The sequence below is a fragment of the Grus americana genome, chromosome 5, assembly GCF_028858705.1.
Source record: "Grus americana isolate bGruAme1 chromosome 5, bGruAme1.mat, whole genome shotgun sequence".
Taxonomy (NCBI): Eukaryota; Metazoa; Chordata; class Aves; order Gruiformes; family Gruidae; genus Grus; species Grus americana.
Window position 1 is genome coordinate 68,246,791 of NC_072856.1, and position 15,820 is coordinate 68,262,610.

Here is a 15,820-nt window from a genome sequence, read left to right on the forward strand (position 1 = left end):
ACAGATGCATAATTACATCAACCTCATTTTGAATTCAAAACACAGTAGCATTTGAACATTTACGCCTAAGATTCAGTCCTTTAACATATCTTTAACAAATGAAAATGCCTTTCTACCCGACCCTCATTTGGGAAACTGTAAAGCACACAGTCAGCTTATAGTATCATCACTTGCCATATGCAAAGTTTTCTTGCAGTTTCTCATGGATTTCTCAATGCTACCTACTATATTTAATAATTTAGCTGACAATCCCAAGATGATTCTTAATTGGCTTAAAAGCACTGAGCCTCTTAAGAGGGTTTGCATTTTCCTCTGAGCTACAAGGACTCCTTAGACATCCTACTTATCTATGGCACGTTCATTTATGTGCAGGCCAGTAAACATTAACCAGGATCTGCTTTGTCTCAGGATTAGCTTTCTAGCACAATGAAAGGCATTAAGGTGACATATTTACAGCTCACTGCTGTTACAGTAAACTCTGTACAGCTCTCCATTCTGAGATTTACAATCAAACAGCTATTACAGCTCAAATTTTTGTAAGAGAACTGCAGTTCAATGTATCTTCTGATCTTCAGTGGCAGAAAGGATAACAGGAAACATAAACATGCATGCATTAAGGCATCAGATGTGTGAAGAGCTGCTGGAAAGACTTTATTACTTCGTCATTCTTTACATGAAAACTTTCCACTTAAATCAAATATGAGACTTGCATCAACTTTTGCACTAACTCTCCTTCCTTCCCACTTTCTCCCATTTCTGTTTTTTCAGGGGCTTACCTGGAGGAACAGAGTCCACATAATACTTCTGAGCCTGTTTTCAAATGATTCCTGGTACAATTGATTTTGATCATCATCATCATCATCTTCTTTTACCAGTTCTAGCTCCAAGTTTGGAAAAAGGTGCCCTTTCCTCCCAGAAAGATGAATAGGAGAAGCCTCATGACACTTCCTGGCCCTTTCTGGTTCCTTGTAGAGCCTTTTCCCTGGGAAGATTTGTATTATGGTGAACTAGGAAAAGGAGGAGCAGAGCAACCCCGTATTTGCTCCTTAATTTATGGAGAAATGCAAGACTTCATCCTGGGGGGAGGAGTTACTCCTGTTGTCAGGAAATGTAGTGTTTTTCTGATGTCTTTGGCTTTCCTTTCCTGTTTCATGACTTACATTAATTCCTCAAGTCCCACTGAATGTTCCCTAACCTTTCTGAGTTTCCTTCCATTTATTTCTAGGATAGAAAGTGAATCAGTAATAGAGTATCACTAAGGTGAAAATTAACACTTGCTGCTCTCCTACAAAATTAAATATAGCTTTCCAAAATTTCCCTCTTCTCTGACATTGTTCCCAAGTGGTTTCACTGAAATTTAGCAAATGGTTATTAAGGAAGCTGATGCTACCTGAGGAAGAGAAAAACCTTTTCAGATCAGAGCCTTCTTGTATTTCTGAATCCTGTAGTCAAATAGCCAGAGTTAAATAGAAGCCAGAGGGCATGTCCTCTTAGGGCACATCTAATCATGCAACAGCACAATGGAGAAATGATAGGTGAGCTCCAGTTTACCAACAATTTCACTTTCAGAGGCTGCATGAGAATCCTAGCTTGAGTTACAAAGCAGTTCAGTTGCAACAGGCACAGTGCGGCAACCCTAACTAGCTTGGAAACAAAACTCAGTGCTGTTCTGTTGCTGTTGTGAAGACCTCTGCACCACACAGAGATGGCCCTTCTAACGAAAAGCCAGAGGGAGTAAAGCTTTAAAGGCTGAGGAAGTGTTCAGAAATAAAGGGCAGGCCAGAAGGTCCTGAGCTGCATGTTTACTTTTTCACACCTAGGTTTCTTCCCCCCTCATGTCTGCAGACTTGCTAAATGAGGAGTGGGATTCAGTGGTAAGCAAGAGTTCATTTATACAGCAGACACCAAAGAGCAAGTCCATAGCAGAAGCAAAGGGCTCACTTAGCCTGGCACAGCTAACCCTGACACACAAGATTTAAGTAAGACCAGATACTTTTTCAGTCTCTTCTAAATATCCCTTTATTTCCTTAGTTGTTTGCAAATCAAGTTTGTCCAAACCTACAGCTCTGGAAACTACTGTGTGCAGTTCTCTCTCAGTCAAGAAGTGGGGCTTTAGCAACAATTCCAGAGATCATGAGCCTGTACTGAAAGGCCACATAACACAGAATAGTAAGAATCAACAGGATCAATTGTGGTTACTTTCTTCTCTGATTGCTCTGAAAAGGTACTTAGGGAAAAACATTTCCTGCAGCTGTGGGAGGTGATTCAAACTGAAAACTGGCTGGATATTGCGTGGCCATTCTGAACCTGCCTCGATCTGTATGTCTGGTTTCTGTCTGAGCAAGCAGGAGTAAGCCATTTTGTAACAGAACTGTAGACTTCCCCTGAGAAGAACACTGCATTAGAGTACAGCTTTTACAGCATGAAAAACAGGGGATAAGGAACAAAGTGCAATTTTACACTGTTTTATTTGCAAGTACTTGAGAATACAGGGTTTAGGTTATGGCAGCTTTCCAAGATGAAGTTGGCATATGTTCATTGTAAGGCATTTCCAACCAACAGTTAATTCCTTCTCTTTCATATAACTATAGAAGCACAGCACTGAGGGCTTTCAAAAGCTTCTTCACTGTTACTTTTCATAGTAGTAGAGATAGAAAGCATCAAGTCTCATCCTCTAGTTGAATATGATTAAAGGTTCTAAATTAGCTACAGGTAAAAACAGCTAAAAACTTAAATTTAAAAAAATATGGAAGAGTACGCAGTAACTTAAAGTAGCAGGTTTTTTTTACTTGCCTTACGGAATCTGTTTCTCACATTCCTGATAAACTCCAGCTCCTACAGAGACCTTTGAAAATATTATCTTCCCTACGCTTTTGCAACAGCTCTAAAAAGAGCTGGTACACTTTCCAGCCCATAAAGAAACTACCCTTGCAAAAAATTTACGAATGATAGGGCAGCTTGCAATAGTTAAGATTATTATCATCCTTATTTTCAGATAGAAGACGGGAATATATTTTTTGTATTGGGTTGCTCCTTCAGGCTTAAATTCTTACATTAATGCTTCAGCAGAGAACTAAAGAGAAAGACTCCTTTGACTAGTTCTAGAAAAATTAAGTGTGTTGCTGAGAGGTTTTAGTATTTTCTTGCTTGCCAGTGGTGGCTTCAAGTTTGTTTGGTACATACAACCAGGGGGGTGATGCCTATGACTTTTTTTTTTTTTTTTTTAAGTTAGAGCTAGGAAGAGTGAAGATTACATAGCAAGAATCCAGCCTGATTGCATCTATACAGACAGCTCTTACGCTGCCTTTGAGTATTACCTAAGGGACAAGAGATTTAGATCCCCCCACAGTGTATTAAATGGTACAGTCTTGGATCAGCTATCAAGAAAGCAAATACAAGCCTTACTCTTGCAGTAAAGAGCTTATGCACAGAATAAAGATGTTGACGGCAATCTCTACGGTGTGCTTCAGGTATTCTGTATCAAGGGCACAGAGCATACCAAAGGTAAAGACTGAGACTGCAAAACTGATACTCGGAGAGCAGAGGAGAGGCTTAAAAGGACTGGCATTACCAGCGTCTGCAGTGGCCTGTGCTATCAGGTAACATGCTGCAGCATCCTGGACCAGCTTGAACATACAGAGACTAATAGCTTTGTATCCAGATATTATAATCACATGCTGCTCTTCCAGACATCTGTATTTCAGTTGCTTATGTGCAAGAAATGACAAAACTTTAAATTATAAAGCCAACCGAAATATGTTATTTCCTGCCTTTCAGAACCACATCTTGCAATTATAAATATAAAATACTGTATCCCAACAGCTATTCTGAACTTCACTTTCCTAGAAGGTAAAGGTCAGGGTATGAGAGATGGGTTTGTGAGAAATTCACTGTTCTTACACATTTTCTCTTTTTTAGCGGGGGGTTGAGGGGGAGGCCAAGCTAAAATCCCAGTTAGATTTACTACTTCCTAGAATTTCATTAAGTGAAATGGAGAAAAAAGCCAGCAGGTTTGATGTATATATCTGCTAAGCTGTGGTAAGCACAGAATGCTAGCATCTCATCATTTATTTATACCCGGTCTATCAGCAGGCTTACTTTTGCTCCACTCTCAAAGAACCAGCTCCTACAGAGGTTACGCACACATCAACCAGTTTTGTTGATTTATAAACATTTGCATTTACCATACAGTCATCTGTTTTTTTTCCCTTTTTGGGACAATGTATGCTTCATCATTAATACTAGAGGCAGAAAGACAGACTTCTTTTTGTAAGCTAAAGGGGGATGAAAAGAAGCATCCTGGATTCAACACCCCTATCATACAGGTTAGGCCAAAGACATTTTAGATTCTTTTCTGCTACAAAAATGACTTGCTATAAAAAAGATAACTGCCAAGAAAATAACATTACTGCCAATAAAATGTTTTAATTCAAGACTAACCAGCACTCGTCCTCCAAAGATGTAACCTTTATTTCCCAGCACAGCACATGTATGAGCTGCTCGAGGCTGAGGTGGATCTCCACCCTGAAAGAACCAAAATAAGATCCTTCAGAATATCATCGAAGTGCCAGGCAAGGATAATGGCAAGTTAGTACCACAGAGATTGCAGAAGTGAGGCCAATACGCATCAATATGCTGACAGAACTGCAACTTTCAAAGGAAATAATTTGTACTCATGTCAAGACTCCACAGACATTAGAAGATACACATATTTGCCAAGGACAGCTGTAATTGAGTTCCCTCAGTAGTTAGTGTTTAATATATTCCCTCTTGGTCTGATTTATCATTGCTTTACTGAAATGAAATTCAATTAATTATCTTTAATTCCTAAGCATAAAATTACAGTAATGCATCAGTTATTATTGATATGTCCTGTGCAGCTTTATTTTTAGAAAGTGTTAATCACCAGAAACTGGTACAAAAATTTCTGGAAATTGTATCTTAAAATTTGATGTTACATCTAATAGCCACATGCCAAAAAGTATTCCCTGTGTAAATCTGAAATAAAAAGATAGCAAAATTGGCTTTTACTTTTCAATGGCATTTTCATTTTTTGCTTTTAGTTTTATAGGAATTTTAGAACATCCTATAAAGACCATAAACCAGTGTCAGACACTCATTACAATATACTACTTCTACTGAGTTCTTATATAAAGGATTTTATGAATCTTTCTAGTATACTATCATATTAATATCAATAAATAGAAATGTGTGCATTACTATTTTACTGGGAAAGTAAGTATAGATGCGCGCTTGGAAGACTATTAAAATAACTTATTTCATGAAGAGTATAAGATCTGTTTATTCTAACAGCATAGCATGACTGGGAGATATTTGTTCAAAAGATTTTTTCAACATTAACTCTTGAAGGGAATACAGCAACTCCATATACACAACACTCAGTGAGCGTATAACCCTCGCATACTAAACATGTATCTTTACTTCACAAAGAAAAAATGAGGGCCTAAACTAGCAATACAGCAAGTTTACTATCTCTGCCCTTGCCTTCTTTAAGTCTGTGAAAGCTGAATGGTGAACCAAGAGAGGTGTCAAGGCCAGTAATGTTCTTCCAGCCCAATATACTATCCTTCACACTGACCTATCAGCTTTATGAAAAGGGGCGGAGGTGGAAGGAAGAAATCCCCAGGCAGACCTTAATCTCTCATGTGGTCAACTCTCAGTTATCCATGCTAGGTTACCTATGTTGCAGATTAATTATACACAGATATAAGCAAGGCCTACGAGGATACCCGAAGTTGGTGTAATTGCCATAATCCATTTCTATAGGACCCAAGCTTGCTTTGGGAGGAGCCACAGAAATGCCTCTGCACCCCATTCCTCAGCCCCACTCTGGTATTCCTACTAAATGGTTTTCTGGAGTATTCCAGTGACTTGTCTTTCCAGTAACGGAGTGCTGGCAGTAATTTTGTATTCCCAACAGCTGTCTTAAATCTTGAATACAAAGCTTTATCTCAAAACTATCCCCTAGATACAGAATACTGTATCATCTTCTAATGCATCCAGATTTCTAATGCCTCTCTGAGGCTTACGATATTTTTTGCATCACAATCACGTTACGGAAAAAACACCAGTCTAATAACATCCTGTGGGAAAATAAATTCATATCGGTTCTGAATTTTCCACGTTTCAGATGCAATGAGCGTCCTCCTGTTTAATGTTATAAGCCTGAGCAATACCAAGCATATTCAAATTACTTTTCCAACATCAATTTCTAGACCACAATAAGTATTCAAAATGCAGTAAAATCACAATTGTGTCAAAAGACAAGATTCAAAAACACTCACTCTAATTGCTGGTTGAGACCAAGTTTGTGTGGTTGTATCAAAAACATGAACATCATTATGCCATCCCCAGAATATCTGTCCTTCCTAAAAAACAAGTTAAATAATTAAAAATAAGTTTATTCTATTTTAAAATCTTTGTGCTTATTAAAGGACACAAACCCAGAAGTGAACTATCAAAAGAGAAAATAAACTAAAATACAGAATTTTATTAAAAGAAACATATGGTAATATTTTTAATAATGATGCAGCAGCTCAGGTCTAGTTGAAGGTCAACAGCATTCAGGAATGTTAGGGCTGATGACACATTTGAAAATGGGCTTTGGGCTCCAACACAAGTCACTGCAGTAGACAAATTCTACCTTCTGACTTTTAGTGTAACATACTGAGAAATAAATAGATTGTATAAAGTAATACATTTTTCTAAGTCAATATTTAACATTTGCTATAAGGATCTATACTCCCTTGAATGCCTATCTATTTCTAATTAATTCCTGTCACTAGATAATCAGTCTCCTCCCTTCTATTAACTGTAAGAAATCATTATAGGAAACTAGCTAATCCAGGCATCTTAAAGTGATGGCATTTACTCTGGCTAACAAATTTAGGAAATTAACTGAAAGTATTTGTCAGTTAGATTTCTGAAGCTATAAATTCCCTACCAGTACTTCAAGGAAATAAATTCTGAAATTTTCTGGGAGTTCAATATTTAGAATATGTCTTCAGATTTAAAATACTGCCTTTGTTCCTGCTTCAACACCATTTTGTTCCATTGCACTCAAAGCCTATCACTGGTACTCAGAATACACTGAACACCCACTGCTCCCAACCTGCAATATCTGAAATTTCAAATCTAAGTAGAAGATTCTAATTTGCCTTGCTGCTGATGCTACAAATAAAAGAAAAATCAGACAGATTTTCATACTTACTGAGTATAGTATAGTATAAAAGATCACGTTTTGACAATCAGAAAGGACAAATAACTCTGAACTGTTACAAATCCCTTACCCAAAATGCATCATGGACATCAAAACAATCACTCAGTTCATTATGCTTCCTACAGCCATAGCCACCAAAATATATTAGCCTAAAAAAAAAAAACCAACAAAAAATAAGCTCAGGTAGCTGTTTTGTAAATAACATTCAAATGAATAAGCTGTAATGATTAATTTCAAATTTTGGTTTACCTATTGTACTATTAATAATATAAGCAACTTAAAATATTTCATATTGCACCTAATTACACAGCAAACCTTACTGAGATGAAAGTAATAGTTACACTCCTCAACAGGCCTGACAGAAATCCACATAAGCAAGGAAGGAGGTTCAAGATACCTCAAAGTCCCTATTCTCTATTCCTCCATCCACAAGCTTATCACAGTCACATTTTCACATGAGCCTCAAAACGACACGTAACACACAAGACCGTGAAATGCCTATGTTGCTGCTAGAATTCCTACCCTTTCCTATTGAGATTCCTACGCTCCTGCTGAATGTATTAGCCTTCTGTATACATCTTTTCACAACAAATGTTCCCAAGGTTCAGCCCACAGACTGTCTGTGACCCACAAAGTCTTTCTTTAGCTTATAAAGAGACTCTTTCAGCTACGCACTACTGAACATATTGCATTGCAAGTATTGTTACACACCTCCCAGCCTAATATTCCACCCATGAAATGGCCATCCATAAGTAATGGTTCCTAAAGTTTTGTTTAACTTCAACATTTGAGGATATTTGGTATAGTTGTTAGTGATCTTGGGAGAAGGCAATTTAGGAAATGATGGGATGGTGAAGGTCATTCCAGACTGACATTCCTAGGGAAACAGAGTTACTGAAAGCATTGTGCAATACACCAAGACATCCTGATCTGCAAATTCACATCTTGTGAAATTTTAAGGTATACTTCTGAAAAGGTGCATAGCTTGTCCCCAAATACTTTTGTTAAACGAAAAGGTTACACCTCTGCCACCTAAAATAGGTAATTTTCTCACTACGCGGATTACATGATATGCCAAATAGATTAATTTAGTTTTGAATAAATTTGTTGATAGCTAAGAAGTTGTTCAAATACATTTCCTTTCATGTATCTTGCAGTTAAATTGGAATTACAAAACCAATATATAGTACTGAGAGGCATTATATAGTTTATGCAAAACCTCGTTAGATGTGGAGTCCAGAAACAGATAAATCATTTACATTTTATCATGTTCACTGTATATCATAGTCTTACTTTTTTACAATAACTTTTATAGCAAATCACTGACACATCACTTTCTCGTGACCAGATATGCCACAATATCCAGACACTTTCCATAATAAACACAAAATCTGAAGTAAAATACTTATTTTTAGCCCAGTATTTGTTTTAAATACACTCAGTAACTTTTACAACACAAATATCTAGGCTGACTTGGTTCTTATAAAGACACTCACTGAAATGTCTTTGCCATTGTCAGTATTTGTATGCTATTGAAATCCATGAAAATCTACTAAATATATTTTATTGCAGGTAATAATTTAATGCTTACATAATGCAACAAAAATCAATGTAATTTTTATACTGATTTTTAACATTGTTAAAATTAAAACCGTAAGATATGCATAACGATTTTTATCTAAAGTCTCAAAGCATTCCAGAAACTTTCACTAAATTCCCCGATCCTCTCCTAAAGTGGGTTCATACTTACCATTGATTCAGCTCACATGTGATAAAACTCTGGTAGAAAGTTGTTAGGAGAGTTACACAAAATCCCATAGCAAGTCAAGCTAAGACTTAGAGTTTCATGAATCCCAAACCTGTGTTCTCTTCACTTTATAGGACTTCCTCTCTGCAATTAACACATATTAAATATTCTTAATGTGTTACCTGTCCTTATACACCCAGCAGGAAAGCTTGTCACGTGGTGTAGGAGGTTGACCTTTAAAATTTGTAATTTTTTTCCACCTATAGGTTCCATTTTTTGTTCGCAAATTAACATAATACAGCTTAAAAGAAAAAAATTACAATATTTTCAGTATAAATGATGTTGAAGGATCCAGCACAAATCACCAGCAAAAAGAACAGCCCACCACCCCCAGATTACACTACTTCCTTTAAGAAAAAAAAAAAAAAAAAAAGGAACTGACAGTGAAGTTTACAATATGTAGCAACACACAGGAAGGATCTGATACACAACAAGAACACAAAAAGCGTGAGAATTAGCAGCACATTCCCTTGCCTCCCCTCAGTCAGACCAGAACACTAATATCCTGCTCCTCCCAGAGTCAACTGAAGCCTTGCAAAAAACCTTCTGCAAGACAAACAGCTCTCAGTTTGACAGCTCTCTACTGTCAGTAGTTCTGCCTAACCTAACCAGTTAACTGCACAAAAGTCAGCAAGGCTTGGGAAACGAGTATTAAACTGAGATCTGATTACAGGCTCCATTTCAGTTATTTTCCAGTCAGGACTGAACCCTGACTTTATTTACACTAAATGATAAAACAGCTCATTTCCTCTACTTTGCTACTCCAGCCTTCAGTTCAAGAAAAACTGGTAGCTATATTTTAACTTTAATTATTACCTGATTATATAAGAAAGGTAATCACTATCAAAGAGCAAAAATAAAAGTGATATTCTGAGATCACTTTCAATTTTGGCTGCCAATATATTTAATTAAAAAAAAGGCAATTGGGAAAACACTAGCAGTTTTTGGAAATAAATACAGAAAGTTTCACATAATGGGTCTCATTCTGAAGCTATGATTCAGTGAAAAATCCCAGAAAAATATATGGAGTTGAACATTAAAGCAAAAACTAAAGTTTGTCAGTTTAAAAGTATACTTTTTCTACAAAAATAAACCTTTTCCTCAAATTTCTCCTTAATTCAAATGCAAAGTATACCAGACAGCAAGGTCAGCATTATTATTATTCAAATACAATGTTATGAAAGAAAAGAATACAATACCCGATTACTGTATCCTTTATCATCAAATCCACCAAAAATGTACAGCTTCCCGTTAATGCTTGCCCCACAGCTTCCTGACATGGAGGTAGGTAACTCGCCTTCCATTAGGTGCATTGTCCTGCAATTCAGCACATACATTTAAGTCTTATAACAGTGCTTTCAAACCTACTAAAATTAACAAACCCAAACCAGATGTATTAATAATTTTTATACTTAAACCTAAAAATACAGTTGCAATGTTTTGGCCATAACTAGCACAAGAAACTATAGCTGATATATGAAGTCAAGTTCCTGTGGTGTAAGAGGACTTTCACGTGCATATTGTGCAGGTGTTTGTGAAACACCTCAATTTTTCTGAAGGTGAAGCCCATACTAAAAGAGCATTAGTTCAGCTGAAACATTAATTATTCAAAAACTGGAAATATGATTAGCTCCAAACACTCCTGAAATGAAAGCATGTTATTTTACAACTGGAAAACTGAGGCAGAAGTAGAACTAAAGGTCAGAAGTACTCACTCATTTTGGTACCCAATACGCCACTCTTAAAACTGCATTTTGCACTGTATTTAGCATAATAGAAAAATCTTCAATAACGCCAATTTTAGCAATGAGTTCTCTGTTCTTCAGCAGCAGCAGTTCCTAGCCTTTGCTAGTGTCAGTTACAAAGCAGTAACTTCCTGTGATGGAAATTCTAAGATCACGCAATCTCAAGCACTACACAACTACCTGACAGAACTCGACTTCTGCTGAACTCATGAGGCTGAGCATTAAGCCATGACTGCGCTTAGAATCATTACTCCACACCGAAAACAGCTTTCCTAGGATCTCAAATTTCTACAGAAAACAGGGACCTGCATTTCCCTCGTATACGCACAGAGGACATGATTTGTTTAGGATTCCCACCTTGTTGCCACACCTTCAGTCTCTATAGATTCAGCCAAATCCCAGCCTCTCTGTGCTGGCGCTCCAACGTCTCGCCCCAACTTTGCTGCCAACATCTCAGTTGCTTTCACCCCACGGTTTCAGGTTAGATTCCTCTTCCTGCCATTCCCATTCATTTTTCTCAGCTCTCCACTTGACTCTAGGCCTTCCAAGTGGGTCCTCAGCCCAGTCTCCCTCCTCAGTCATGGTCTCCCACCTTCAAACTGATTCAATTTTTCCTTCTGTCTGCTAGGTCTAATATCACCACACTTGTTGACCCAGTCAATTCCAGTTCATTCCCTTCTTTGATACATCCACATCTAGATCAGATGCCTTCATTTTCTATCACTGGTGGCTATACAGAAGACAAGGATTCTTACAGCTTTGAGTTCTGACAGTTGACCTTACCCCAACCTAAAAGAACTGGAGGCAGCCATTAAAAGGAAAAGCTTTTTATGCGCTAAATTACCAGATCAGAGTGATGCACACGTAACCTGTCCTTGTGGAAAACTGCACTCACTAACAGCTGCCCAGGGCACTGCTGCCAAATATCTTCGTTCTGGCACGGGCCAGCCCACCTTCCCCTTCTCTGCTCTTGCTTTGTCATCCCTGCTTGTTCCTGTGTCGTGCGGTGCACTCGGCTGTATGTGTACAACTGTCTGCGCTGTAAACTGAAGAAGATCAAGAACTGATCCAGGTTAAAAATAAGCCTGAAAAAAGAGAGGTTATATTTAACCCAGATCACTTTCCTGATCCAATTTCCCGTGTGACCATATAAACAGCTGTACCAGTACAACTGATACAGGGACATCAGGGGTGAAAAACAAGAGAGTATGAGGTTGCTTTAGCCAACACTTTCACCAAAAGAAAGAGACGCAAACCATAGTCTCAGTGAGGGCCCAATCTTAAAAAAAACAAAAAAAAGAAAATATAAAGTGCTTAAATATTTCTTTTAACATAAAAGTTAATTTATGGAGAACTAAGCCAAAATAAATGCACAAATAAAACGCACCTGTTTTAAAAATAGAGACTTAAGCCAAACATTTCAAACATCCTCTTGAAAAAAACCAATGATACTTAAGGAATTAGCATGTTTCCTAGAGCAATTTGCAAGTACATATGTCTGTTCTTCAGTCTTCACATTAAACAACTGCTATTTAAACTCCAGAGAACATGACCAATAACTCATGTAAATGAAGTAAGTCTTTTCACTGCAGCTAACTGTAGTCTATGCAAAGATCGACTTTATATATTAATTAAATATAAATTATGCAACTTACCATAACCCGCTATCCATTTCATAGATCCAGAGCTCGTCATTAGGCAGATAAACTTCATTTTCTTCAATTGACTACAACCGGAAAAAAAAAATTGCAAGTGTTAAATCAATTATGCATTATACACCATACGCTTTAAAATGAAATACCAAATCATGTTACTTAGCAACACAGAATAATCTTAAGGAGATCATCTACCAGAGCATAAGTCATACCCCAACATTATTGCTCTGATCATTACAGTTTTAAACAGGTAGCTCAATAATGCTAATATTTTGCATTTTATACTAGAAGTTCAAAAAAGATGTTTTTCATTTTTTGAAGCTATTAAAAATACTGCGCTAGGCATTTCCTGATGTCATTGAGCTTTGCTGATTGTTAATAGCATCTTTAATCACTCATTTTAAGGTGTGAAGGTTATAAAAATAAGTTTGGTGTATCAGAGGTACGGAGAGAAGTGTTTCAATATTCACAAAGTAGCATGAATATAATACAATAGCCAATTTGTAAAAATAAGAAAATAACACAGGTGAACAATTAAGTCATTAGGAAACATACATAACTGCTACTAACAGGTAGCACAACAGTAACGTAACGTGACTATGGATTTACAAAACCCAAAAATCTAAAGAGATAAAGAAGATGCTTCCCTCCTCTATTAAAATGCTGTTACTAAAGGAAGTATTTTTTCAGTCGCTGATGTGATCACTCAGAGCAAATTTTGCCTTACTGTTAGCCTTCACACCTCCAAATACAGAACATCAAAGATGAACATCAAAGCAGTAATGCTGTTCTTTGGGGCTTTTTGCATCATTAAGGAAAAGAGCGTTCTCCTTCACCTGAAGGATTTTCTCCTCATTCCACAACTCTTTTTTATCTTTTCCAGAAACTGAGACTTTGCCAGGCTGTGTAGATGGGTAAAGAACCCAACAACTAAATAGAAAGTCAGAAAAAAGTACTCATTTTAAAAACAAGGAACTTAATTCCTCAGGCCCACTCATTAAAGGCACAGCTCAACCAACTTAACGTTTTGCCAAGAAAGATGTGTGACAATGTAAAACAGACCAGATTTGAAGCTCCTGAATCAAAACTCATTATCTTTTGTTTTGGAAGATACTTTTAATTAGGAAGCAATTCTTGGCATGGTGGAAAAATATAGAGAAAAGTGTAACTGAGAAGCACAAAAAGAACAGTTACTTGGAGTGACTGAAGGAAGGAACTTGAAAGAATAAAATGTCAACTATGAGAGCGCTTAACCTATGCCATTACATGAAGGAGAAAATTCCTCTGTGGAAAACAGATCTATGAAGACTCCCTAACAGAGGCCATGTAAGAAAGAAAAATAATTTCAGAAATAATGATGAGGAAGAACAACAAACAGGAGAAGGAAACCCAAAAGAATGTAATTGCAGCACTGATGCCGAGTAACAATTACACCATTAATTACTGTCTTAGCATTAGAAAGAAATGAAAGACTGTGAGGGAATAAGCAGCCAGAGTCAGTAAATAAAAAAACATTAGATCAAAATTAAATGGACGCGAGGAAAAGAAGTTAAATACAAAACCGAAATTTAATTATTAACAATTCAGTTACTGATATTGATTACTTGCCTTTAAATGATGCTTTATTTTCACCTGCTCAATTTCAAAGGTGCCAACCAGGCACGTATGCACTACGTTTGGTACAGTTTATCCTGCCAGGGACCTTTCCTGAGGCAGACACTGCTGCTACACGCATCTTGCAGCTTTCACAAAGTGCAAAACTCTACTCCATTTAATTTAGATACAGCAGTGGTCAGAAGCTGAGCATTTGCTACAGAACCAGCTCTGAGCAAAAACACTGATGCCAAAAATAAGTTAGCTGGGCAGTAGTCCACCATAAACATGTAAAATGTAAAAACGTGAAATTATTTACCTGTGTAAAGTGCTGCTCAAAGAGTAACAATGATTTTCACAATACTCTCCGCAAATAAATATGTAAAGCTACTAAAAACATTTGCAAAGTTTATCTGCTAACTTAACACACGTCCATTTTGACTGTGCCATGAACCCAGGATCCTTTACTAGAAAACCTTTGAAAACACTGCGCTAGCCAGTCCAACCTTAGTTTCTAAAGCCCAAAGCAGATAGAGAATCACTGAGTATTAACCAGTGATTTACGTGTTGCATCGTAGTTATATAGAGTATTATGGAGTTTAAGGCCAGAAAAAGGTACTAAAAGTTCCTGTACATCAGACAACTCACATTATTTAAATATATGCTTATTCTAAAGGTGGCTAACTTCTTGACACTACATAATATCTATTCAAATCCTTACATGACTTGCAGTCACAAGAAACACTGCCTACCAAAGACCCACAAAGGGAAGAAAAGCTATGGAAACAGTTGAGAGGCTCCTGAGAGTTCCTCCATTCCATTCCAGGTTGGTATTGGGCAAGCCTGGCCTTGCAGTAGGCTAGAGCAGGCGTGCCGAGGTAACCCAGGCAGCGGAACCCTGCTGCCATGCTTCCTACCACAGCTGAGGGTTTGTGTTGCCGTACACAGTATTTCTGTGTATTTTCTGTATTTCAATACTCACTAGCAGCACAACCCTTTCCAGGGGAAATGAATCGAGCTCAGGAGCAGAACTCTTTAAATTCCACAAGATGCCCAGCTCTATCCTATTAAGCTCAATGTTTTCAGTTAAAGAAAAAAGAACATTCCAATTTCCAGAAATTAAACTATAACGTGCTTCAGGAAGTGACAAGAGACAACGAGCCAGTAGTGTCCAAAAGCCTTAGAAATGTCCTTCCCCTGCTACTGCATGCCCTCATAACAATGTTTTAAAATTTAAATCCAGGAGTCCCCAACTAGAATTCTTTGCTTGAGTACAGAAGGACAAACTTAGCACATTTGAAAGTTTACCTTAGATCACAAAAACATAGAGAGAAGAATACAGAATATGTTAATAGAAACATGTTTTCAATGTATCAAGACCAGGAATAATACCAAGCACAGCTGCTTTCACATTTTAGGGCCAACATGTGCAGACATTGTGGATTAAATAAACCGGCTACATTTAATGTAGTATCATTCATAGTTTTCTTTTGGACTGAATTAATCCAGAGCAGAGTCACAAAGATTTACTTATACCAGAACTGGTAGTGATCTTTCGATAGAGAAAAGCAGATGTGGTTTTAGTCTGCCACCAGCTTGTTTTTGAAGCGACAGAGCTGCCTTCTGAGGGAGAAAATCTGTAACACACAGCTACTAACAAGTAAAAAATGCAGGGACTCAGGAACAAGAACACGAATTACACCCTGGAAAAACACAGCCACAAATTATAGCCGTCACCCCACACAGACAGGGAGAGAAGCACTCCCAGAGCACACAGGAG

The 15,820-nt window shown here is 37.4% G+C and overlaps 1 protein-coding gene across 1 annotated transcript in view; it reads right to left on the minus strand.

The window, feature by feature from the left end:
- KLHDC1 (kelch domain containing 1) overlaps positions 1-15,820 on the minus strand; it is a 30,486-nt gene that overhangs the window by 13,761 nt on the left and 905 nt on the right. Inside the window, exons 2-7 of the mRNA XM_054825823.1 lie at positions 12,448-12,518; positions 10,247-10,364; positions 9,170-9,288; positions 7,311-7,389; positions 6,306-6,389; positions 4,441-4,524 (exon numbers count right to left, since the gene is read on the minus strand). Of these exons, the coding sequence (XP_054681798.1) occupies positions 4,441-4,524; positions 6,306-6,389; positions 7,311-7,389; positions 9,170-9,288; positions 10,247-10,364; positions 12,448-12,518 (555 nt within the window). The remainder of the gene's footprint in view (positions 1-4,440; positions 4,525-6,305; positions 6,390-7,310; positions 7,390-9,169; positions 9,289-10,246; positions 10,365-12,447; positions 12,519-15,820) is intronic.